Source organism: Canis lupus, chromosome 12, assembly GCF_011100685.1.
Source record: "Canis lupus familiaris isolate Mischka breed German Shepherd chromosome 12, alternate assembly UU_Cfam_GSD_1.0, whole genome shotgun sequence".
NCBI classification, from domain to species: domain Eukaryota; kingdom Metazoa; phylum Chordata; class Mammalia; order Carnivora; family Canidae; genus Canis; species Canis lupus.
This window is the reverse complement of record NC_049233.1, coordinates 23,928,599-23,955,545: the sequence shown is the minus strand read 5'-3', so window position 1 is coordinate 23,955,545 and position 26,947 is coordinate 23,928,599. Positions and strand designations below refer to the sequence as shown.

Genomic DNA, 26,947 nt, shown 5'->3' with positions numbered 1-26,947 from the left:
TCACAATGTATACCTCTCAGCATCTGACAGTTTTATTTATCAGTTATACCTAAGTAATGCCACTTAGCATTATTCTGAAAACTTAACCATTACTTTGAAAATTTTAGAGTTTCCAACCAGCCGCCTGGAAATGAGCGCAGTTGCCGACATCTTTGACCGAGACGGCGATGGATATATTGACTACTATGAGTTTGTAGCAGCCCTCCACCCTAATAAAGATGCATATAAACCCGTCACAGATGCGGACAAAATCGAAGATGAGGTACTCCTTATCCCCCGCTGCCTGCAGCAGCAGCAGTGTGCGCTGCCAAGATACCGTGCTCAAACTCATGCAGCCATTTTATTTACTTCCACCTTGAGTTGTTGTGTCCAGGTTTTTATGGACTGAGTGATGTAATGTTAACAGGAAAGTGACATTTCATCATTGTTTTTTGGCAGGTGACAAGGCAGGTGGCGAAGTGTAAATGTGCAAAACGATTTCAAGTTGAACAGATCGGAGATAACAAATACAGAGTGAGTTTTCAAGATTAACTGTTTAGTTCTCTTGAAGGATAAAAATGGAAATTTGTATACAATTTGATCTGCATTGCTTTCCAGGAATGCTAATTATTTATTTTTTACCTCACATCACAATAGAATGTTCTATGAAATTCCAACTTTTGTCTTTTTAAATTATGTAGAGATAGCCTGCATTTTGTAAATTAGGACATGTCTTTGACACGTGCATTACTTGGAAGAGAAAAGCACATCTCACATACTCAGGTTGCTTCCTGTGTCTTATGATACATTTTATTATGATTAGAGGTAAGTTTTCATATTTTTGATAAAAAAGCTATTCCAAAACAGAAGCACGAAGTTAAAAATGTTGAATCATTTTTAGAAATACAAAAAAGAGGCAGTGTTTTCCACTCATGCAGTTGTTTTTCCTTTTATTCAAAATCTCAAAAGCTCAGTTCCCCTTCTTCAAAATAGTTATTTGAACAACCAGTGGGACTTTGTCACTCTTCTTCTTTTTCTCTTTTTTGGAATATCTCTTACATGTAGTAGCTAGATAGGAAATGTGCTGAGTTTCCCTAATACAGTATGTTACTTACAAGTCAAATTTTTTTAACTTTGATTTTTTTAATTTCTATATTGAAAAATATTCATCGACATATTTGAATTTCTGACCTAAATTTGAAACCCAAAGATTTAAAAAAAAAAACTTTTATGGAAAATTTTCTGATTATATGGCTTGAAGTTTGGACAGGTGGGTACCTGCACATCTCTAACCTAGATACTATATCCAGGAGTCCAGAGTGTGACAGATTGTATGTGTGTGTTCTAGAGTCATATAGAAAGTTTCCTATTGAACTAATTGTGTCTTTCTTCCATTTTTTATTTTGTTTTATCAGTTCTTCCTGGGAAATCAGGTATAAACCAGTGGAATGTATTCTCAAGTTCCCAATGATTTTTTTTTTTAACTTTAATTCATAGTCATTAAAGCTTGCCATGGCCAATCTTTCCCATGCTGTTGCCCTAGCTACTACATTGTTGGTTGGCGTGGTGTTTCTGTAAACGCTGTAAGGGTCCTTGATCCAGGATTCCTTTTTGCCGTGTGTCTCAGATGAGGACATTACTTTTAAGCAAACCAGATAATAAATTGTAGCTTGACTGGTCACAGTGTTACAAATGCAATTTTTAGTTCCAGTTTATAATAATACTGTTAGCGTATATTTAATGCAAATACTTACTGGAACACAGATTTGATTCTGCATACATCTCTATGGTGTGTTTAACCATTTAGGTAAAAAAAACAAAACAAAACATTGAGATCATAGGGTCTACAAGTAGCTGGAGAAGGATCAGGATTGGGCAGTGACATGGGAAGACAGAGTAGTGAGAACTCTCCCTGGCTCTCAGCCACAAGTAATGTGCTCTCTCCAAAGAGGGATTGTCCATTTGTCCTAAATCAATGATTCTGTGATTTCTTGTCTCACAATTTGGCTGTTAGGAAAACTAGGGAAATTCCTAAGGCGATGTTAGTTATCTAGAGAATACCCTCTCAAAATCAAAATTTAAATCATATTTGTTAGAATTGAAATATCTCTACAAAATACTAACATCATTTCCTTAAAACTTTTGCTTTAAACATAATCTTAAAAAAAATAAAAATAAAAATAAACATAATCTTGGACTGCAAGTATCTGGTCTAATTATCTGGTTTCTTAAGGGTAATTTTCTTTAAATCCCCTCCTTTTCCTTTGCTTATTAGCAGCACCAAATTTTTTCTAACAAAATAAATATATATTTTGATTTTAAAATTTTAATTTATATTTCAGGAACCAGGTCAATCATAGGAAAGTTTAAATCTCAAGGCTTGAAAATGGACTTAGAAATAGCAATATAAAAAAGATGCTGTAAAACACATGAGTTCCCGCCGGTCCATTTAACATGCTTTCCAGGTCCTTTTGAGTTTCAGGGTCTGGAATGGTTGGCTTTGCTTTAGGGTTCTTTTCCTGAAACTCAGTGTTAAAGCATATTGAAAAATGGCATATTGTTTCTCCTTAAAATAAAGCTTTCTGCTTATCCAGATGAACCCAGACAATAGTCAAAGTCACAATTGTATCTCACCTGCCTTTAAAAGAAGCTATTTATGTTTACTGGACTCTTCACTGTGCTGTGGTATCTGCTGGGTTGGCAACCATGAAATTTGGTATGGTGATTTTTACAAGCTGAACACAAGCCTATTAGAAATGATTTAAAAGTATAAAATTATTTCTCATGGGCTTTCAAAATCTTATGGTTAGAAACTATGTAGTCTACACATTTATTCAGGACTTGGAGAATTTGTAGCATATCCAAGTAATTTGGAGATCCATTGAACGAGTAAAAACAGCTTGTTAGTGTCAGTAATTATGGTACAAACAGCTTTAAGCCTTTTAGATTTGAAAGCTGTATCATTAATAATGTGTCACTGGCTGTTCTAATATCACAGTAATCCGAAATGACACATTAATCCAGCCTCTAACAAATTGGTTTACCAGACCATTAGTGTTGCAGAAATTTTAGTTGACTGTGAAATTTTTTATTGGTCATGTTCATATATACTACCTTATCTCTTTTAAGTCAAAACTGCTCTTAGAGAAAATGAAATGAATTTATGGAGATTTCTCTCACAGATTTCAGTGGAAAGCAATTTTAGTTTTTAGAAGAAGTTTTAATGAAGAAGAATCAGAGTTTATTAAATTTTCTTTAGAATCTTATTTTGTGTAAGCCCTGGGCTAGTGGGCCAATGCTTATTTTCACGTCTGTGTTTCATTTCTAGAAACATTTTTCAGTTACTGCCTTACTAATGTTGTTTCTATCATAAAGAAAAATCATTTCTTGAACAAAGCTTCAGTATTATACTTGATAACCTTTGTTAGCTTTTTTCAAACTGTTTCCTTTGAGCTAAATCAGCATGCAGCAGTCTAACGCAGATCATCTCAAATCCCCTTTTCTGAGATTTTACTAATCGCTGTGAACTAAAGCAAGAAATTTAAGTTGGTTGCTTAAGCTACTGCAGATTGCACATCGCCCTTTCACATAGACTTGCTGTTGACGATTAGAGGTTCTTTCTTCCTTCGTCTTCACAGTTTGGAGACTCTCAGCAACTGCGACTTGTTCGGATCCTACGAAGCACTGTAATGGTTCGTGTTGGAGGTGGATGGATGGCACTTGATGAGTTCTTAGTGAAAAATGATCCTTGCAGGGGTAAGGAGATGCTATGTCAAGATAATAACACCATTAAAGTATATCCATTTTGTATTATTTTCCAGCATCAAAAACATGCTGGGTATAATTTTGGTCATTTATCTACAATAATGAATGTTTCACATTGGTCCCTGTCAGCCTGGAGTTCCTAGAGAACTTGTGGCAGTCATGTAAACCATGTTCTTCTCATTTTTTTTCCTTACATCTTCTAGATAAATATGAGACTGATAGGCAGGAAATACTAGAATCAATTTTTTTTTTTAAGGAAATGCTTCCATCAACAATTTTCAGAATGAGTAATTACACCAACTACGGAAAGGATTTCATCTGTCATTACATAGCAAAGTACAGTGAAAGGAGAGTGAGGTGAAGGAGACTGAACATGCTGGACAGTAGAAGTTTAAAAGTGAAAGTTTTTCAAATTGGCAGGAGGTAGCACAGAAAATAATACCTAAAAATTTTGAAAGTGATCAACTGCAAACTTGACTCTTATTTCAAAGCTATAGATTAGCATATTAAAAATGTACACATATGATACTATAGCTCACTTTATATCCACCAGCCAAAGAGTCCTTGATTATCTTGTAATCTTCATTTTTCAGATCCTAAAGTCGATTGTGGAATTCTTTACTGATTGACCTCACAAGTGGTCATTTGATTGCAGTTGCTGGTTAGGTCCCATTTACTTTTAATAGGCCCATTTTTCTTCAAAAAAAAGAAAAAGCAAACAACATTTTTGTGATTTTCTTTAACCTGTGAACTCATTTCGTTCCTCTTAAACAAACAATAGCAAATATCTGTGCTGATAACTGTTTTTGGCTACCAAGTTGGCAGCTGGGGTTCCTCCTGTGAGGCCTCTTTGTTACTGTAGTCCTGGCATCTGAGCACAGGTACATCTGAGTGAGTTTTCCTGTGCAGTGAGCAGGCCACTCTGCTAAGGGCACCCTGGATTGTCATAAGACCTACTCAGTAGCTCTGCTCTCTGCAAGTCATTGATGCATCCATGGAAGGGATAAAATCACAAAAACTCCTTTTATTAATATTTTGAAAATAATGCAGCCTCAAGTAATGTAGTTCCTCTCACGAAACAGCAATTAGAATGTGTAGTGTCCTGTTGAGTTGCTTAGAAAAGTTAGCGTGACCGTGGCCAAATCTTCCAAATACATTTTTCTTACTGAGTCAAATCTTTGAGTGCTTCTTTTCCTGATGCAACTTTTCTTCTAAAATGTGTGCTAAAAGCCGGATCTGAGCACCCCTTGCATATTCAACTACTGTACTTTGTTTCTTCTCTTGCTAACAGTATTCTTTAATGTGATTGGTATCCTGTGTCATTTTTTCTAGTTCATCATCATGGGAGTAAAATGTTACGTTCGGAATCAAACTCTTCAATTACTACTACTCAGCCTACTATAGGTTGGCAACCCCTCTCTTTGCCTCTCCTCTCTTGCCTTTTCTCTTTCCTACTTTGACATTCTTGCTTTAATCATTTGTTTTAAGATAACACGCTTCATCCATCGCGTATGGCTTAACTCATATCCAACTGAGCTGGTGCTTCCAAATTTAAATTCTGAAACGTTGGCACACTTGCGGTGTGTCATAAACGTAGGTGTTCTATAAGTGATCAAGCACATGCTAACACGTTGCTCATCGGGTTCTCGTGGAGCGTCCTCCATGTGCATATGTGTTCGTATGAGCGTCGCATCACCGATTAGCTCATATCCTTGAGTCTGGTGTTCGTTGTTGCATGTTGGTTAAACCGAGTTTTTCAAGGCATAAAATAAAATTACTGGTTGCCTCATTTAAGTGAAAAACCTGAGGGTTTTATATGTTGTCATCATGATTAACAAGCCATCTCTCGTTCTGTGTAATCCTATTATTTAATTAACTCCAGTGTTTAAATAAATACTGGCCTTCTCCTTACCTCAGTAGTACATGCAAAAGCCACAGTCCCTGCCTTACTGGCTTGTCTTCTCAGTGTGGGGAAGGGGTGATGGACCATGTGGGCATCAGTAGCTGGTGGATTAACAGTATTTTAGCATGAGCTTGCCATTTTCATGCTGACTCCTTCTTTAATAGTGGTTATTCTTGCTGGTGTCTAGTGTTAGAATAAACACACTTTTTTTTTTCTTTCCCAAACTCACTTGTATCCAAAAGGAATGCATTGCAAAAGAATGCATTTAACTTTTTGTTATGCTGCGTTGGAGTTGGCATGGCAAAAAGATGTTCTTGAAATCCTCAACATGATCTGTGGTGCCAGGTGGTGGTTTTTCCTATGAATGACAGAGCACCTCTTTCTTCCCCTCCTCTTTTGTGTGTGTGCGCATCACATAATCCAGCTAAAGGAAGGACAAATATGGAACTCCGGGAGAAGTTCATTCTAGCAGATGGTGCCAGTCAAGGGATGGCTGCCTTCCGACCCCGGGGCCGAAGATCACGGCCGTCATCACGAGGAGCTTCACCCAACCGATCAACTTCTGTATCCAGTCAGGCTGGCCAGGCAGCCTCTCCACAGGTCCCTGCCACCAGCACACCCAAGGTAGGACTCACATAGGAAGTGTTGTCCTTCTCCCGTGCAGTCACTGTCTTTAGTATACTTTTGAATGTTTTAGGACCCTAGAAATTATGGGGCCAGTCTTCTCCATTTGTATCTCTTCTCTCAGTAAGACAAATGAAGGATTTGCATACATGTGTGTGCATATTATATGTGGAGGCCCATTTGGAGACTTGTGGCCCATATGGAGAGTATCTATATAGGCACTTTAGTTACCTTTCAGAGTATGTCTTTTTTTTCTCTTTAAATAAAGTTTTATTTATTTGTTTTTTGGTGTATATGATTTGCCATCAAATCTTTCCATTTATTTTTAATTATTATCATTCTTACTGTGAAATGTTACTCTTTGCTGTGAATATCTCTTTCTGTGGTTTGTTTTTTATCTACTGTCCTTTATATTTGATTTGCCATTGTTTCATACAGATTCTCCATCCTTTAACACGCAATTATGGTAAACCATGGTTGACAAACAGCAAAATGTCAACTCCTTGTAAACCAGCAGAGTGCTCAGACTTTTCCGTGCCATCTGCAGAGGTATCGTAAGGCCCCAGATTCTAGTCTAACAGTCTTCTTTAATTGACACTGTCACGCACTAACATTGCTTCAACCCTCTCTTAATACACATACTTTTGATTAATGCTGTGTCTTTTTATAGACTTCTGTAAGATAAGTATCAACTCAGCATTTCTGGAAAGACATGAGTGAGGGGTTCATGTAGAAAAGACAGTTTGTAGCTCTTTGAATGGTGTCAGCTGAACATAGTCCAACATAGTCACACTTGCAGGGCCTGTGTATCTCCTTTTTCTTTCTGTTCTCTTACTCATACTTAATTTTACTTTTTCCTCTTGTGAGAAAAGTAAAATTATACATAAGGAGATTATATTCAGACCTAAGTAAAGTTTCTTTTAAAGCTCCTGGTTATGCTCATGCTTCTAGACATAATGTGAGCAAGAAATGCAACAATCCCCCATTTAAGGGAGAGTGAAAGACACTGTCATTTGCAAGAGAATCACTTACATTAAAAGAATGTTTATAAAGTGCCCGTCATGAGCACAGACCTTCCGAATGTTTGTTACTTTTATTTCTGCCCAAGAACACTGGGTGGGTAAGACATAAGCCTTTTGGTTATCAGTGCTGTGGTTTGGAGGCGGAGGTATGCAAAAAGTTACCTGGCTTTTTCAATAGGTATGTGTCTATTAGACTTTCATGATTACTATTTAAGTATGCTCCAGCTTTTTAACATGGCATAGTTTATGGGGATAAGATAGGTCATATAAAATTTGCCAAGTTATTTCATCTACAGTAGATACAGATCATCTACAGTAACTGAAAGTCAACCAAATATATTTGAAAGAAAGTTCTCTAAAATGACACGCATAGGTATCAAATAATCATATGTTTGATTAGAATCACAATAAGGAGGAGGGGGAAATGTCCCTAAACAACTTGTCTTGAAATGAAGGATTTCAGGTTGAAGGCCAGGACCCTTTTATGAAGGTGCTATAGTACCTTTAAAAAGCCCTTTATGCTTTTCAAAAACACTTTCTAATCTATTATTTAATCCTCACATGAATAATAAGTAAACAGAATGTTTCATTACTTTCATGACTCAGATGGAAATGATGCAAATATCGTTGCTGGCGGTGATAGAATCAAGGCAGAAACAACCCCCTCAGTTCTTCCTCCTTCCTCCTTCCCTGACCCCTCATGTCCACCCCCTCCCGCAGGTGGGAAGGGCTAGTATCATAGGTTATCTAGAGATCTGTCAACTAAGGATGGATCTGTTGTAGAAAACTGAGAAGTTTTTTTTTTATTTTTAATTGAAATTCAGTTTAATTAACACATACTGTATTATTAGTTTCAGAGGTAGAATTCTACCCCTGCCCACCTCCCTTCCAGTGACCCTCAGTTTGTTTCCTATGTTTAAGCATCTTTTATGATTTGCCTCCCTCTCTGATTTTGTCTTGTTTTATTTTTCCTTCCCTTCCCCTAATGAAAACCAAGAATAGTTTAAGGAGCCTCAAGCAACATATGTGTTTTAAATTTTGGGGACTGTGCTGCTATGTTAGTTCAGATTTTTAAAAAGCATAGTCTCTCCCAGATTAGAGCTAAATTATGTTATTTTAACTACTATAAAATTTATGTTTATTTCAAATAGCCTCATCAGACAAAAAAGCCAAACAGAGAAAACAATAGTATACTTCTATGGAGGGCTCTGTAAGAGAACTAGGTAGGGTTTGTGACAATAAAATAAGAACAATCAGGGCTTTATGAGAAGAATGATTTGGTTCTTATATGGCAATGAATTCTAACACCTTAAATGATATATTTCATAATTTGAGGGTCCTCACTGTTTTCTTGAATTGTTAAGATTCTTCCAAAGTTAGGAATTTAACTAAATCAGAGCGGCCAGATCTTGGGCAATTCACTGTCCTCCTCAGGTCCTCATCTTTCACATATGGAAAAAAGTTGTGATTAGGTAGGTGAGTGTAAAGATTGGGCAGCCCTTGTGGCTCAGTGGTTTAGTGCCGCCTTCGGCCCAGGGCATGATCCTGGGGACCCGGGATCAAGTCCCACGTCGGGCTCCCTGCAAAGAGCCTGCTTCTCCCTCTGCCTGTGTCTCCCCCTCTCTCTTTCTCCCTCTGTGTCTCTTATGAATACATAAATCTTAAAAAAAATAAAGATTATCCTTACCTGTGTGAAAATTTTATAGTTATACAAATCACATATAAATTCCGTCCTTAAATTGTATGTATAGAGTACATATGTAAATGAATTTCAGATATTACATGTATATTAAATTGCAACTCTGATGTATCAAAAGGTCTTACGTATGCTTTATTAGACATTTACAACTTATAAGAGAAAAAAACTAATTTAAAACACACACAGGGATCCCGGGGTGGCGCAGCGGTTTAGCGCCTGCCTTTGGCCCAGGGCACGATCCTGGAGACTCGGGATCGAATCCCACGTCGGGCTCCCTGCATGGAGCCTGCTTCTCCCTCTGCCTGTGTCTCTGCCTCTCTCTCTCTCACTGTGTGCCTATCATAAATAAATAAAATAAAATAAAACACATACACACACACACATAATATGCACCGATTCATTTCCTCCAAACAGTTCCCTATGAGTTCATTGAAGCAAAATTCATATCCCTTGTACTTCTTGGGAGTCTTATTTTTTTAACTTTGGGAGAATTTTCAGAATGTTGTAGTGATCTGGAAAAAATGCAGTCATTTTAGACTTATAATAAAATCTCATAGTTGTGATTACTTTAGGCATTATCAGTGAGCTTCTATGTGAATTTTTAAAGGGTTTTCCCTAATCATCATCTCTATGTCTCATGTGGAAAGACCGTAGAAGGTATTAGAAGTAGGTACAGTGGCATGGTACCAAGTTATAAAATGTCACTATGTGTTTTTTGGAGTTAAGTTTGTTTAATGATGACTGCTTAGGCATTATTTGCTTATTGTTCTAATTCTCTCTGCTCGTTTCTGCCTGGTTCCCTAAAAGCTTTGGAGGCAACAGAATATCCAAGCACAACTTTTCAGAGTCCCCTGCTCTCTATACCATGCAGTCCCCATTTATCTGGCAGTACTGTCCTAACTCTGTAATACTCGCAGACAGCCTGGAAGATACTAATATGCTCATGGTTTAATTTGCCTTTTTTTTTTCTCCTCTTGCTGTCATTTGGGGATCTCTATTTTTGTGTGTTCTCTACAACATGAATTCCTTTTGAATTCAGGGAAAGAAAAAGAAATGAGGAAAGCAATCAGTAAGATCCCATACCACTTAATCAAAAAGCTGCCCCCCCCCTCCCGCCTGCTCCCCCTCCTGAAGAGGGCCAGTGGAGGGTTTCCACCCATCTGTAATGTGGTGTCAGTGGCAGATCATCCAACAGGAGCAATTTCTTGATGTGTCCTTTTCTGATTAAATACAGGGTACACCAATCCAAGGAAGCAAGCTTCGACTCCCAGGCTATTTATCAGGGAAAGGCTTCCACTCTGGGGATGACAGTGGCTTGATAACTACCGCAGCCGCCAGAGTCCGAACACAGTTTGCTGGTGAGTGTGGAATGGGGTCTTTCTTTAATGGCTTTTTGCAGTGTGATCTGAAGGCTAAAGTTCCCTGCTGTTCTTCATTGGGGCTGAAATAACAAATCGATGATGCTATATTCTTTTGAAATGACACCTAGCCCAGTCTTCCAGCTAAGGTAGGGGATAAATGAGTCATGAGGACAAGGGACAGGAATGTCCTTTCTGGAAAGTACCGAAGAAAGATGAACATGAGAAAAACCACAGCAGTGTCCTGTCCTTTCATGCTGGAAGGTCTTGGCTCTCCTGCCTGCTTAGAACTTGCCTTAGGCTCTACCTCAGGTGGTTGGAAAAACTCAACCATCCTGGGCCTTACACCTGTGCTTCTCCTATTTCTTCACAGAAGAGTGAACCCAGTCCCTGGGGTTCTGGACTCAGCAAGCCTGAAGTATCTTTCAAGTTTCAAGTCTTACTTTTAAATTCCTATGTGCTTTGAATTACTTATCACCTAAGAGTTGTCTCCATATGGGTGCTGCACACATCCCTGGGTACACATGTTAGACTTTGGAAAGCATAATCTTATATAGGTATATTCCTCATATCTGTCTGTAGTCAGTGGAATCCTGTTTTCAGCGACTAAGTCCAAACGTACCTTTAGTTTGTAAACCTAGCTTTTTGTTTATGACATCTACTTAGAGTGAGGCTGCCTACCCTAGCAGGATGGAGAAAGGCCACGCATCCACAGGTGTCCGCTGAGTGCTACTAGGTGACAGGAAAGATTGTTGAGATTAAACGTGGCGTTAGGTTTCAAGAATGTGTCACAAATGGACCCGGTAATAATAAAGGGCGCTTCGACTCTGTCTTCTCTCCTCAGATCCCAAGAAGACTCCCAGCCGACCAGGAAGCCGAGCCGGAAGCAAAGCTGGCAGCAGGGCCAGCAGCCGCCGAGGTAGCGATGCATCAGACTTTGACATTTCAGAAATCCAGTCTGTGTGCTCAGACGTGGAGACTGTCCCCCCGACACACAGGCCTACACCCCGAGCAGGTTCTCGGCCATCCACAGCCAAGCCTTCCAAAATCCCCACGCCCCAGAGGAAATCACCGGCCAGCAAATTGGACAAGTCCTCAAAGAGATAGTGCAATTGGTTCCAGCACGGCCCTTCCTTGAGCATTTATTATTTAAGTTTGAAAGATGTAAAATATGATGTAGAAATTATTGTGAAATAATTGCAAGAAGTGAGTTTAAAATTCTGCAGATGGCCTTATTTGTGTATTTGTCTTTTTATTTTATCTGTATAATTTTTTTGTCAGATATTCTGGGGTGAAAGTCACATGATACGTGAGGGGAAGAGAGTTTAACATGCACTAACATTTCTGCACTGTAACGTGGGGGGGCACACACTCAAATCCATGACTGTACCTACAGGTAAGTCCACCTCCTCACTGACAGCCACACACTACAGCCGCAGCTAATGTGATGGATACCTCATGACATCTTCTTGCTTTTGTAGAAACTCTGAAAAGCCAAAAGACACACATATGGGATATATTTTGAGGTGATTTAAATGTAAACTAAAAGACAGCAGACTGCACGTCCACACAGTTCTTTACGCAGTGTCTGACCAAGAACTCACAGGAAGGTACTCTAAGCACTTGCCAGTGCCATGATATTCAAGAACCTTGCAGCATTTCTGTGCCATGGCTTCACATGAGGCCAGAGGCATCCTGGACATTAGACCTATTATACTGTAAGAATATAATTATAAAGTGCATTCATATAAATGTGAGGTTTTCTTTTGCTTGAGTGGACAGTAGCACCTGTATCATTGAACTCATTTTGTATCAAAGCAATTTTGCTTGCAGAAAGCTATGAAATAAAACACGTCCCTTAACTACATTGCTATGGAATTAATTTTTTCCCCAGGGAAAATCCGTGTATTTTTTTATGAGCAATATCAATTTGGAGTGACCAAAAGATACTTAAAAAATGGGTTTATTTTGATTTCTCATCTGAAATAATCATGTTCTGGTATTATATCTATATTTAATAAATATATACATTTTAATTTATTATGTATACTCACATACTATAGAAAGATATTAGTATGCATTTAATAAAACATATTCACTTGAACATATGGAATACCTGATTATTTAAAGAACTTTTTCTATCATTTGTTTTTAATAAAGGTTGTATGTCTGATGTATTTTTACTAATAGCATGACAATAAGTTTGGGAAACATCAAAATGCAGGGATAGATCATAAATATGTAATAAAAATGACATCAACAAATACCTAATATTCTACAAATATTTTTAGTAACAACTGTGTACCAGCCAGTGTATTACCCGGAGGGTGTAGGTTCCTTGCCATCTTATATACAAGGGGAAACAGTTAATAAATTAATAAACAAATGAGCAAATCACTAAAAAAAAAAAAAAAAACCATGAACTAAAACCAGGAGATATTTGACACGGTGGCTACTTCTATCATTAAGGTAATAACAATGATCTTCTTGTGACCTATGTGCATTTAAAAATCAAATGATCAAATTTCCCTAAATAGAAAAATGGCATCAAATATAATTAGAAGTGGGACGCCGGGGATCGCTGGGTGGCTCAGCAGTTTAGCGCCTACCTTTGGCCCAGAGTGCGATCCTGGAGTCCCGGAATCGGGTCCCACGTCAGGGTCCCACGTCAGGCTCCCACATGGAGCCTGCTTCTCCCTCTGCCTGTGTCTCTGCCCCTCTCTCTCTCTCTCTCTCTCTCTATCATGAATAAATAAATAAATCTTTATTAAAAAAATATGTAGGATGCCTAGGTGGCTCAGTTAAGTGGGCAACACTCGATTTTGGCTCAGGTCAGATTTTAGGGTCCTGGGATCGAACCCCTGTGTCAGGCTCCACACTTAGCTGGGAGTCAGCTTCTTTCTCTCCCTCTACCTCTACCTTCCCCCCGCTCATGTGCACTCTCTCTAATATAAACCTCTAAAATACATAGATAATTAGAAGAACAGCAGATTGTTATTTTGGACATGACGGGTCATGACTTTTCCCATAACTGTAAATTTGTTTCAACAAAAGGCAGTGGTGGTGTTCAGGCTCAAGGGAATAGTATTATGTTTTCCCTGCTTGGCCTTTTTTCATGAAGGCCAATAATGAAGAGCCTGGAGACTACATGGACAGAAATTATTATTATTTTAAAGATTTTATTTATTCATGAGAAACAGAGGAGAGAGAGGCAGACACAGGCAGAGGGAGAAGCAGGCTCCATGCAGGGAGCCTGACATGGGATTCTATCCCGGGTCTCCAGGATTACACCCTGGGCTGAAGGCGGCGCTAAACCCCTGAGCCACCCGGGCTGCCCATACATGGACAGAACTTAGGTGGTGCCACTTTTAGGTGATAGTAATTCCTTTTTTTTTTTTTTTTTGAAAGCATGGGTCTCAGGTGAGAGCCCTTGATGGAAAGGGTAATTCTACCTAATAGATCATATGTTATAATTCATGCATTTGATTATTAACATACCATCTGAGAAAGTAGTTGAAATGGTTATTCCTTTGGTGCTTTGAGATGATCACATTTCCACTTCAAGGAAATTTAAGGGAATGATTTTATCTCAGCCTCTTTGAATGCCACCCCTGTTAGAGTAGAGACCTTGGGATTTTGCTTTTTTTTTTTTTTTTTTTTTTTTTTTAGTAGTTTAATAAGCTTTTGAAGAAAAAGATAAGTGATTTAAGATATTTCAGAGAATTCTTAAGGAACTACTCCTAGTTATCAGTAGTTGCCCTCGAAGGGAGCTTTTCAGACTTTGATGCCGGATACTTGTTTGCTCTCCAACTAATCCTTGAGCCTCAGGCTGATTTCTAAAGAGTCCTCCCACATAAGCTTGAGGGCATGCAGCAGACAACCCTCTTCCCCAACCCACACTCCGTCCTTTTCCTTTTCTTTTGTTTTCTTCTTTCTTTTTCTTTAAAAAATAGGGCATTGAAATGAATCTCAACTCTAAAAACCTTAAAGTTTGGTTCTGTTAAAAGATAAACGAATTTTTATTAAAAATGTTAGGAGTTTATTTGAACAAAAATCTATAGGAATCAGGCAGCACCAAAACCGGGAGTGGTTGGGTATGTGCTCCACTGACAGGAGGAGCTCAGGGGAAGACACTCAGAGAGTAAGCAGAAGCAATGTAAGAAAATTATTGTTTGGCTATTGCTTAAGGCCTAGTTGGCTATTGGTGATTGGTTGTCCTTGGTATTTTGATTTTTTTTTTAATTTCCAATCTGTATGTTATTACTGAAATACACTGTCTACCTGCACCACCCCACAATAAAAATCTTAACCTAGATTCCCCATCATCCCCTCCAGCCCCCCAGCCAGCCCTGTACAAGCGCTTCAGGACTCTGCCCACAGGCCATTTTGAAGTGTGTCCTTTGGGTAGCCACGTGAAAACCAGCTGGTGCCTTTGTGGAGAAAATGGAGAGGAGAGACGGAGCCTCAGGAGGGACTTACGTGAGGGCCTTGGCCACTTGCTCATAAGCCAGCTCGATCTCCTCATCATCTGGACAGGTGGAGGCAAACTCTTCCCGAGCATAGGCATTATGCAAGTACCGATGCACCCCGCGGAACACCTCTGGGATGGAGAATCCCCTGTATTTCTTACACACCACCTGTACTATGTGGAGTTTTGGCAAGAGGTTGCAGTCAGCCAGAGTGAGCTCATTGCCATCCAGAAACTTCCTCTGCGAGATGCCCTCATTCTCAGCACTGGTCTCATCCCCTTCTTCTGGGAGGGGGGATGTCAGTTAATTGTCTAAAACTTTCAAGACTTTCAGGAGCCCCTTCTCCAGATTATCCTTGAGTGCCGGGTTTGAATTCTTGATGTAAGCAGAAAATTTGGCAAATATGTCCAGCCCAGCCGTGTTGGATTCAGGGTTCAGAGCTGCCAGCTTGGGGTACCTGGGAGGGCACAGCACTGCCTCCAGAACCTCCTCAATGTTGTTGGTGTCTGTGTGCACTTCAGTGCGGTAGGGAAGGAAAGGGAGCTGCCCTCCTGGGCACAGCTTCTGTACCGTCTCGGTCCGCCTCTTGGTGTCAACAGTGGTTACGTTGAAGGTGACTCCTTTGAGCCAGAGTACCATGAACAGTCTCTGGGAGAAGGGGCAGTTCCCAATCTTGGCCCCATCACTGCCGGCCGTCACGAACAGTTCAACCTGAGGTGCTTCTTCAGCCATGGTTGCGACGGGGACCAGGAAGCGGCCGGCGCTGGGGGAACTCGGTATTTTGATTTTTAACATTGAGGAATTTACCGGCTTAGGTTTTGGTTTGCTAAGGTAGGCCACCAAGGCTTTAGAGTCACTTCAGTCAAATGGCCTCCTTGTTTAGCTAATATAATAGTTCTGAAGCATTAGGGAATCATGGAGTAGATTTTTTTGTCTTAAAAATCAAAACTATCAGTCATGTAATGTTTGCTACCTTCTTTTGAAATAATGAAACATCCTCTTTGATGTCAGGGCATGGGCCTGGCCAAATCTCAGATCTGGTTCTTTCTGCGAGAAATGCTGGTGGAAGGGCTTTGGATGGGGCCTTGATGGCCCCCAGGGAGTCACCTGTAAAAGATGAAAGGATGAGAAACTGGGAAAGGATCTTGTTCCCTTTTTTTTTTTTCAATCATTTCAAAATTTGCTTTAAATGTTTACAAGAAGCAGAACTAATGAGGTGTGGTGATTTACTCCTTTTCTGACAAGGTGCTTTGAAGTTCATGTGCTTTATTGTCAGGTAAGTGATCTGATAACCACCCAACAGTATATGCATGCGTGTGTGTGTGTGTGTGTGTGTGTGTGTGTGTGTGTCTAGCTAGTAACACTGCCACTTAGCTGTGAACTTGCCTTTGGGGTCCCACAAAGGAGGCAAGGCAAGGACAGATACTTTGTCTTTTGGTATTTTACTAAGTGCCCTTCAGTTGTCATAGGGATTGACTTGATGTACCAAAATCCACTGGGAAGAGAATGGAGTCCTGGGTGACTTGTTTGTGCAATAGTTCATATGACTATTTAAAATCTGACTTAACCTACTGAATTGTACAACTTTGGTTGATTTTAGATAATTTCAGAGTCTATGGATATGTTACATATCTGGGTGAAGGACAACAAAAATACGGAATCTTTCACTCTGCCTCTAATGTGCTAAGAATATATGCAAAGCAAAATATGTTCAAAGGAATTTTATATTAGTTTACACACACTTCTGTTATACTCCATTATTTTAAATTAAAGACTGCATAAGATATGAGAATAAACTGGAGGGACGCCTGGGTGGCTCAAAGGTTGAGCATCTGCTTTCAGCCCAGGGCATGATCCTGGAGTCCTGGGATCGAGTCCCTGCATCGGGCTCCCCATAGGGAGCCTGCTTCTCCTTTTGCCTCTGTCTCTGCCTCTCTCTCTGTGTCTCTCATGAATAAATAAATTAAAAATCTTAAAAAAAAATAAACTGGAGATTAAGAAGCTTTCAAAAGTTATCCTCAGATAAAACAAACCATTCTTTTATAATGTTACTAATCTTAAGGTATAACTACTTTTACCGCAGAGCAAAGACTAGGGTATTTAGTTCCCATAGCCTTACAGTCTAACTTCTATGCCAGTGGTCTCCAGACCTCTTCAGAAGTATATTTCCACCAATAAAAGTTTTTTGAGCAAATATTTTCAATGTATGCCTATCAATTTCTCCTAAGGTATTTTTTCTTGTATTTTATCATTAGCTAAATTTTCAAGGCTCAATATAATGTTTGAGATTGACCTTTAGCAACGTAAGTGTGGGTATATGTACATATTTTAATTAGTCTTGACAGTTTTTTGACCACATTTTTATCAAATCTGAGGAGATTTGATAGTGTAACTCATGATGTGGCTGATGAAGGGCTTGTTTTGGAAGCGTCATCTCTGTCACTTTCTTGTTTGTTGCACGGTAAGTGTCTTAAATTCATGGTTTCTTTGTAGGGATCCATTTTGTACATTATTTTATTAAAAGACATAAAATCTGTAAATTTACCCAGCTTGACCTAGATAAACCACAGTCTGCTGTACATGCTGAAAGCAAACTGAGGAGTTTGGGAGCTGTTGAGACTCCCACTCTGTCCTCAGGTCACCTCAGATAGGGATCATAAGAGGACATTGAATGTCACTGGAAGGCAGGCACCAGTGCCAGTCTGTAGTAAATGTTCTTAAAGGTTAATTTCCTCTTCTTCTTTTAGACAAAATGTAATTATAAATAGACATCTTATTTTCCCACATCCTATGCAGTCACCTTGCATACATTCTACTTTGGAGATCACTGTTCTACACTATTTTATTCTGCTACTACCCAGCCATCTTTTCCACAGGATAGAAGGATGCTTTAAAGTTCCTTTCCCCTCTGCTCCTAGTTATGCAAGGTTGCACACCTTTGCTAGTGGTTATAGTGATTATAGCCTATGTTAGCTATTCAAAAATTCAAGGTTGGGGGGGTGGGGGTGGGGGAACATATCAATATTCCCAAAGCCACAGTTGACTTCTGGCCCTTGTTACCTCTCACCTATCCTGCTACAATCACCACCTGTTTATCTCCTTACTTCCCATGTTTTCTGACATCATCATGTCAGAGGAATTGGGCTCATGGGGAAGGACATGCCTTTCTGAGGTAAAGAATGATTCAGATGGGACAAGAGAAGTTAAGGGAGTTACCCTGCATTGACACTCCTCTCAGCAAATTAGAAGATACAGTGTCCTGCCTGGGGTTAAGGAATAGGTTATAGGTTAAGGTTTTGGAGTTGAGCAGAGAAGGTTTGAAGTAGGCGAGACCATGGATTTATAGTTACCCTGATCTCCAGGGTGTGACCTAATGTAGGAACAGACGGGACAGAAAGTTAATTGATCCAGTCAGGTTTGAACAGGAAGAGCAAACGGTTGGAGCAATGGAAGGAAGCAGAGGGCAAAGGATGGGTTTTACCTGAGAATCAGGTTTTAGGCTCCCCAGAAGAAAGCAGGCTGTGAGTGGAGTTTGGATCAGGGCAGTAGAATGCTAGAGCAGTATGAATGAACACACAGGAGCAGATGTATGTCCAAGAGTGACTTATATTTGGGGCATTGTCTAAGGGTTGCAAGAATGTGAATTTTGATGGTCTCAGCATTTTGTTAATTACTCTCAGCTATCCCACATCTTCATTGATTTTTATTGTGCTTGTAGCAGAATCTGCATGGAGAAAGCAATAATAGTCACCTCCTGGATTCGAGGAATGGGTGGAAGTTCCTGCCTTTCAGCTGGGATAGGCTGTGCTTCAAAGTCCCAAGTAGGCTAGGGGTTGTGTGTGTTTAGCTCTGGCTTTTCAAGGCAGAAGTCTCAGGCCTCTGGAGTATAGTATGTTGATAGATACTTATTAGATCTGGCTGTGGGCAAGAGTTAAAAATAGGTTGCCACGAAGACTATATTTTTGAAAGGAGGACAAACCAGGGTAGAAAGATATAACATGGTTATGTTTCTAATTACTAGCAAACAAAAGTTTGTTCAAAAACAAGCAGTTGTGGAAATATGTTCTGGTCAACAGGTTAGTCACAGTATACCTACTTGGGAATTGACCAGTGAATTCAGGGAAATAAAACAGGTTTGAAGCAATGTCTTCAGATGTAACGTATATAACATCTGATCATGGATTAATTTGGAGTTGTTTCTCCTGGGAAAACTTTTGCTTCTTTAGATACCCAATTATACCCATATTGATGCTTTAGTCTTAACATTTGTGTGTCAATTTGGGTTTATAAAGTTTTTAACACAAAAGTGTATCTTACGGAGGTTGCCAACCAGTCACTGAAATAGTGAATAATAGTGCACTTAATGAATATTTTTTTTCACTTAATGAATAATTTAAATGAAACTAGAGGGGTGGTTGTTTGTCCAAGCTCACACAGCTAGAAAACGACTGAGTAGATCAATCTTTTCATGCTGAGACCAGTAGTAATTCCACTACACATCACCGTGACATCAGGGCCTACACATTCTTTTCTAAAGATGCTGCTTTCATAAGGAAGACATGATCCTGACCTCTCTTAGGAAGCCGCACCACATCTGGGTTTTCCAGAGCAGCAAATTTCATCTTGAGATAATTGGAGTATTGGGAATGTCTTGTGTCCCATAACTAGACTAATTTTCCATTGTTTCATGTCTCATCAAATTATCAAGTTCCAAAATAGTAGCAACCTTTTAAAATTGGTTTGCTGAGTAAGATGGTGTGATTTGAGACAGCTAATATTTAACATCTTTTTCCCCTCCAACCATTACAAGATGCGTAACGAGTTCCCCTGTAAAGTTGACTCATCACTTAGCTACCAGAGTCCTGATTCCTCTTGCTAACAAAAGTATCCTAAATGACTTACTTGAATTAAACTTAAATATTCTGCCTTTTGCTTGAGTTCATTGACAATGTGTGTGGATAAATGTTGGAACTCTTCACTGACCTGTCATGGTATATAATATTTTCAAATCAAGCCTTTTTCAAAAATTTTTTTTGGGTGTAGAGATCTGTATAAAGATCTATATAATTTGACCTAAACAAAAAAATATCTAAGAGAGATATGTAAGGAATGACGTACATTCAGATTTTCCTGCTTCATTTTTGCTTAGTTTGACTGTAGTACTTCACAAAGTGGTCCTAGGCATTTATCCTAATTCTATCACTCAAATATATTTCAAATCATGTTCGTACTTTCATGCACATGTCCTCTTGCTCACTCTTACTCTCACACTACTCTGAAAAAACATTTCTCATTTTTATTTTTTTAAGATTTTTTTATTTTTTGATTTTAGAGAAAGTGCAAGCAGGGAGAGGCACAAAAGGGGAGAGAGGGAGAAAACCCTGAGCAGACTCCACACTGAGCCCTACATGGGGCTCAATCTCACAACACTGAGATCATGACCTGAGCTGAAACCAAGAGTCAATGATTAACCGACTGAGCCACTGAGGCACCCCTGAAAAACGTATCTTTTAAATGTCAGTTTAGTATATCAGTGTCAGAATCTTCTCCTTTTGTCAGACCATGTTTAAAAGGTAGTTAATTCAGTGAAGAATTTTTATTTAGTATAGTCCATTGATATAGTCCATTGACTGACTGCATTTTGGAAGTAGGATTCTTACACATTCAGTGATACATTTCATTATCATTTTCTATCATAAAACTACACTTGGTAACTGTAGAAAATTTAGTAAATGCATAAAAGCACCAAGAGGAAAATAAAATCACTCACCAGCCCACTACTTAGAATAAATCACTGGTAAATATTGTGAGTGATTGTTACTTTGTTTTAAATTTTGAAGCCATGCTATACTTCCTTGTTGGTATGCCCAGTTATGAAACAAAAAAGACCAAAGACACTGTAAGTTGTTTATCTGTAGTTATTTTAGTCTTTAAAACTAAGAAGAGAATGATACCTGTATTGCTTTCCATTTCTGAACAACAGTTGCCCTAAAACTTGGTGATTTCAAACAACTTATCTCAGAGTTTCTGTGACCAAGAATTTGGAAAAAAAAAAAAAAGAAAAGAATTTGGGCAAACCTTAGCTGGGTCTGCTGCTTCAGGATCTCTTACAAGACTGCAATCAAAGTTTCCACGGAGGTCTCAATAATCTGTGTCACAGTTCGTTTGGGGTATGATCCGCTTTCAAGTTCACTCGTTGGTTGGTTGTCAAGTTTCCATCCCTCATGGGCTTTGGACTAAGGGCCTCACTTCCTTGCTAGCTGTTGGCTAGCGACCACCCTCAATTCTTTGCCACATGGGCCCTTCCAATATAACAGCTTGCTTCACCAAAGTACGCAAGCTAAAAAGACAATACAGTCCAACAAGGTGAAGTCACAGTCTTCAAAACCTAAACACAGAAATGACATCCTATCACTTTTGCCATCTTCTATTAGAAGCAAATCACTAGGTCTAGCCCACATTCAAGGGCATGACCACTAGGAGGCAGAGAGCACTGAAGGCCATCTTTGAAGGCTACCTACCACAATATTAAATCATAAAAGCCATATTTTAATCCTTTAACTTCTTTACGTAATGAGGAAAGTTTTTTAAAAGCTCTGAAATATCTCAAAATCCTTTTTATCACACATGAATGGAATGACACATCAAAATCCAATTATTGGTTCAGCATAATCAAGATTAGAAAGGGAATGTTTCTTCAAAACTTCACTTTGCTAAAAAGCTATTTGTAATATTGGGAAGTGAACAACACAGCCAACCAAGCAAAGATTGTCTATTCCAGGCCACAGGAGTGTCGTCTGACATTTGCAACAACAACAAAAACAGTACAATGAGCATCAGTGGCTCCCTAACAAGGACAATAGAGCCACAGGGAAGTTAATGGGCATTTTTCAAATAGGATGAGACTATTGAATAGATGAAGACTCTAGGCTGGGAATTCACTAGAACCTACCTCACTCCTTCTTAGTTAAATATTGCCTTGCCTCAACTTCCTTCTTCTTAACTCCACTTCCTCTGTAACCCTAGAGGCTCAAGGGTGCTATTATATGGAAACATTAGATGCTCTCTATTGGAGAACACCTAATATTCATGGCTGGGAATATGTACTTGTCACTGGCACCCAAAAGGCTCCTCTGCTGGACTGGTAGCTCCAAGGAATTAACCTAGCTGGTCAGAGTTAGTATATCATTCAAAATTTTTCCCAAGGGATCTCACATTAGCAGTGCATGAATTTTAAAAGGCCTGTACTCTTTTGTGAAGCAGGGGGAAAAAAGTTTGGCAATAGATGAAACATGTTTTTATGGGCCCTCCCTCCTTGTACACACCTCTCAGTGTGGTTTGACATTTGGTTGGTGCCAGTAAGATCACTTTCATAGTCAAAGGAATGGCTTCATAGCATTCTCTAGAAAACCAAAGTACACAAAACACCTCATGAGCAGGAACTGTTTTGTGAACCTCAAAGGAAAGTTTATCTAAAAAATATTATATATAAGGAAGCAAAACTATTTAAAGTTTATTTGCAGTCGGCATGAGCTAGCTTGCCTCTGAGTTACTGTTAAAACAACCCAGAAACAATCAAGATAGATAGCACTTTTCATACCATATACATAGAACAGTTTTCAGGGGACAGGGAAGTTCTCCAGTTTTTATTACTGCTAGAGAAAAGCTAAAAGAATACTGAGCCATTTTGAGGTTTGACTCCTCCTACCTTCACTATATGTTGGCAGACAGTGATAGGATGAAAGGAATGGGGAGTGATTCTTACAGGTCTCTGTGCTAGGAATCATGTTTTCTTAATTTTTACCCAACTGTTGAAATTGCAATTGTCCTGGGGCACCTGGGTGGCTCCAGTAAGCATCTAACTCTTGATTTTGGCTCAGGTCATGATCCCAGGGTCTTGGGATGGAATCCCATATCAGGCTCTCTGCTCAGGGTGGGAGCCTGCTTCCCCCTCTCCTTCTGTAGCTCCCTCTCTGCTCCCCGTTTGTGCATGCTCTTGCTCTCTCTCTGGCAAATAAATAAATAAAAATCTTAAAAAGATAAAGAAATAGTTATCCTAAATTGCTGGTAAGGTATTTGATGAAGCTGAATCTCTGAGAATTGCATGCTTAAAAATCACCTAGTTAATAAGTAGAGGAACCCATATTTACTAGCTAGTTCTTGCTCAACCCAAAGCCTATTGTCTTTCTATGCTATTTGTGAGCTGTTATTTTTCAGAGTTATTTTTTTGTGTCCTGGCCCACATTTTATTAATCAGTTTCTTGCTTATCTGTTCCTAATTTGAGTGCTTTAGCAACTTAAAACAAAAAAAAAAACATAAAAATATATCCTTCCCCATCCTGCTTCTCTTGCCAAAAATAGGTGAAATAAAGCACATATTTTAAAAAATAGAATTCGCTTCGTTTCTACAGACATTACTTACCTGAGAGCTAAGTGTGGGAAAAGATTAGAAAGAGATAGGCAGATGGGTTTAAAATGACAATTGGAAAGCAACAGAAATGTGATTCTTTTACATTGTGACATATATTCAAAATGCCCAATTGGTTTGTGATGTTTTGCAAGGAAATCCTTAGCTTTAAAGGATAATATGTAAACATTGTTTAGGATTAAGCTGATTTATGGCTCCAACTGGAAGGAGGAGTCCATCTTTCTTGCCAAGAATCAGTGATCTTGGCTTGTAGTTAGTTGCTTCTTATCTCTCGTATGTGGTGCTTATGTCTCTTAAGATCAAGGATGGCCTTTGCAGAGAAGTGCCATTTCTTCCCCACTGCCACATAGAAAGCTGTTCCAAAGCTAGACATAGAACTATAAATGCCAGAACTACATTATGCAATGTGTACCTACCAACAGGTTTGTGGGAAAATAAAGGAAATATAATCACCTGATTCTTTTCTTTCCAGTGGGCTCTTCATGGAGCCAAAAGGACCCTGAGATCAAGACCTGAGCCCAAATCAAGAGCTGGATGCTCAACCCAGCCACCCAGGTGCCCTGATCACCTGGTTCTAGAACACATGTTTGAAAACGCAAAATAAAGCTTATCTACTTTCTGCTGAGCTCAAAATATTGCAAAGACCTGCTTTTATTTTTGTTAATTGCTTTCCTTTCATGATCTTCCTCTTAGATAGATACTTTAGAGTGATTAGCCATCCGGTCACCCATGTTAACTGACCTGAACAATGGTTACCAAGCATTTTCTTGATGGTAAGAAAAACCTCTTCCTTCTCATACAATGCTACACAGAGGGAGTCTCTTTTAGTTTTTAAACATAAGATTCTTCAGTCATCCTGTCTCAAATCTTGAGTTTCTAAATCAAGAAATATTTTTTAAATATATGGTTTAAAAAAATAATGTTGCCTGTGACCACTACCAACAACAACAACAACAACAAAAACAAGTAAATGGTAAAGATTTAGATGAGTACAAAAACAATCTGGGTATATTAGATTTGCAATATACAAATAAAAGCTGAATTTTAACAAATTTTATAAATTTGGGAATGAGGAAACCAAATGCAAAATACAAGAAATTTATCCACAGCATATCTAAGAACAAAAAGTGATTGTAGTTGACAGCTCAGTGGAAGTCAGTTGTGATGTGTCAAAGGATCTTGAGCTTTATTACTAGAAATATAATGCCCAGCACAAGGGAAGAGAAAATCCTGTTCCACCGTGATACCTCATCATAAGATGAGGGCAACTGGCTGATTTCTACAGGTGAGAGGCCAAGATGCAGCTCAGAACTATATTGGAAATGGATATAATAATATGAAAGAACAAGATTTCATGTTGTATGTTTAATATAAATGCCTACAGTTTTTTATTCCAATGAAATTTATTTTTATAAGAGAATCTGCACAGTTTATATACTGCTTACTTTAATTATTTTTTAAAAGATTTTATTCATTTATTTATTTGAGAGAGAGAAAGATGAACACTAGCAGGGAGGGAGGAGGGGCAGAGGGAGAGGGAGAAGCAGGCTCCCCACTGAGTAGGAGCCCGATGTAGGACTCGATCCCAGGATCATGACTTGAGCCCAAGGCAGGTGCTTAACCAACTGATCCGCCCTAGCACGCCTTACTTTAATTATAACAGACCAGTGAAATCATAGTTAATAGGTACCTTATCACAGCTTTGATGAAAAAATTCACTTAGACTATTAAATGGACTAACAATTATTTTCCAACAACTAACATTCTCTATAATGAACATAATCTCTCTCAAGATTACAGTTACTGTAGTTGAGAAATAACTACTAAAACCTGTGAATACCTTAGAAATGCTCTTTGGACTTTTGAGACAACAGGCTCAGGAGCCCATCTTCATGACTAGCTATAGATGATGTGTGCAGTAATCAGGGGCCAAGCCTTCTCTGACCACTCTAAACATTCTCTAACTGATATTCCCTTTCATCTCCCAGGAAAAGGGTAACAACAATTTTAGTGAAAACAGTCACCTCTCAATTTTTGTTAACACTACTTAGAATTGTGGCTGATTATAACCACGACTCTAACTAGGCTGAACAACATTATTTGGGGCTTCTAAGAGCTATAATAATAATGGTTTCCCTGTAAGGCAGATAATAATCTCTCGTTTTGGAGATGAGAAAACAGACAGGTTAAAGAAACTGCCAAGGGCACAAAGTAACAAAACTAAACCCAAGTCTGTCTGACTTTAGTGCTTCTATAGCTTGCTTTAAATATCTGAAGGACCACCAATAGGGTAGGAGACAGATTTTTATTTCATTATGAGAAAGAGTTTTTATTCATTATAGCTGTTCTAAGGTAGCTGCCTTGAGAATAGAGTTGTCATGTGAAATATAGGACATCAGCTAAATTTGCATTTATGTTATTTATTGTTTAAAGATTTATTTGAGAGAGAGAGAGAGCACAAGCAGGGGGAGGGGCAGAAGGAGAGGGAGAAGCAGGCTCCATCCCAGAACCCTGGGATCATAACTTGAGCCAAAGGTAGATGCTTAACCGACTGAGCCACCCAGGTGCCCCTAAATTTGAATTTCAGATAATGATGAAAATTGTTAGTCAAAGTCCCAAACATGGCATAGGATATTCTTTTATTGAATATTATTCATTGTTTATCTGAAATTCAAATTTAACCGGGCATCCCATATTCTTCTTAGCTGAATCTGGCTTCCCTCCTTGGGAAAGTTTGTATTTCCAGGTGCTGGTGATTAAAAACACTTTCAATCACATTGCAGATGCGGTATTGAGTACCTGAAGGTCAGAAGGTGCAGAGGTGGGGTGGTATGGAGAGTGGAATCCAGATTTCATCACCTTCATGGGCTAGGGGCTGGGGAGGAACCAAAGGACTCTACAGTTCATGGCTTTGAGGGATGATAGCATTGGTTTTTTTGTTTGTTTGTTTTTTTTTTTTTTTTTTGAGGTTATTTATTTACTTAGCACAAGCAGGAAGGGGGGAGGGAAAGAGAATCTGAAGCAGACCAGTGCTGAGATTGAAACCCAGCATGGGGCTCTCTCTCATGACCCTGAGATCAGACCTGAGCCAAAACCAAGAGTCAACTACTTAACTGACTGCACCGCCAACATGCCCCTAGAAATAATGGCTTTTTATTGTCTTTCCATTTTCTCTGTTTCTTATTGATTTGGCAGGAAGGATCATCTCACTGCCATCCAGCTAATGGTAGGTACAGGGGACTATGGAGAATGCAAAAGAGAACAGCATTTTGCTCCATATTAATATTGCTTGAACTGTATTGGTGGTGGAGATCCTTGGAAATATATTTAGATGGGGGGTTGTGTTCCTACCAAGAATTCTAGAATTTTCATCACCCAACATGCAGTATATCCAGTATATTTGTTGTTTTGTCCCAGCAAAGAATAAGCACTGGGAATATTCTTCCTAGAGATGGGGATTAGAATAAATAATTGCTGGCAGACTTTTCAGATCACATAAGAAGATAAGTTAAAAGTTGACCCTGTCTTGAAGTTGATGAAACCATTGCTTTGGAAATATTTCTTGATGTTTTGAATGAAACCCTTTAGAATCTTCCTTACTGGACATCTTCTCGCCCATGTTATTAACAACCGGTCACATGAAATCTATAAGTAGCTTCATGCTGATAATTGACAAATAATGAAAGTTCAACTGAGGCCC

At 38.9% G+C, this 26,947-nt stretch overlaps 1 protein-coding gene and 1 pseudogene across 26 annotated transcripts in view; one reads left to right on the top strand and one right to left on the bottom strand.

Annotated features, from left to right (window-relative positions):
- The window catches only part of DST (dystonin), a 480,589-nt gene extending 468,135 nt beyond the window's left edge, over nt 1-12,454 (top strand). For 9 of the 26 annotated variants that reach the window (XM_038554387.1, XM_038554384.1, XM_038554381.1 and 6 more), the window contains 9 exons: nt 108-262; nt 439-513; nt 1,395-1,412; nt 3,618-3,735; nt 5,077-5,148; nt 6,072-6,271; nt 6,710-6,820; nt 10,227-10,350; nt 11,195-11,457. In XM_038554387.1, coding sequence (XP_038410315.1) covers nt 108-262; nt 439-513; nt 1,395-1,412; nt 3,618-3,735; nt 5,077-5,148; nt 6,072-6,271; nt 6,710-6,820; nt 10,227-10,350; nt 11,195-11,457 — 1,136 coding nt within the window. Of the gene's footprint in view, nt 1-107; nt 263-438; nt 514-1,394; nt 1,413-3,617; nt 3,736-5,076; nt 5,149-6,071; nt 6,272-6,709; nt 6,821-10,226; nt 10,351-11,194 lie in introns of all 26 variants that reach the window. The other 17 variants (XM_038554396.1, XM_038554397.1, XM_038554385.1 and 14 more) reach the window with 7 other exon arrangements.
- LOC474947 (chloride intracellular channel 1 pseudogene) lies at nt 14,628-15,596 on the bottom strand (annotated as a pseudogene).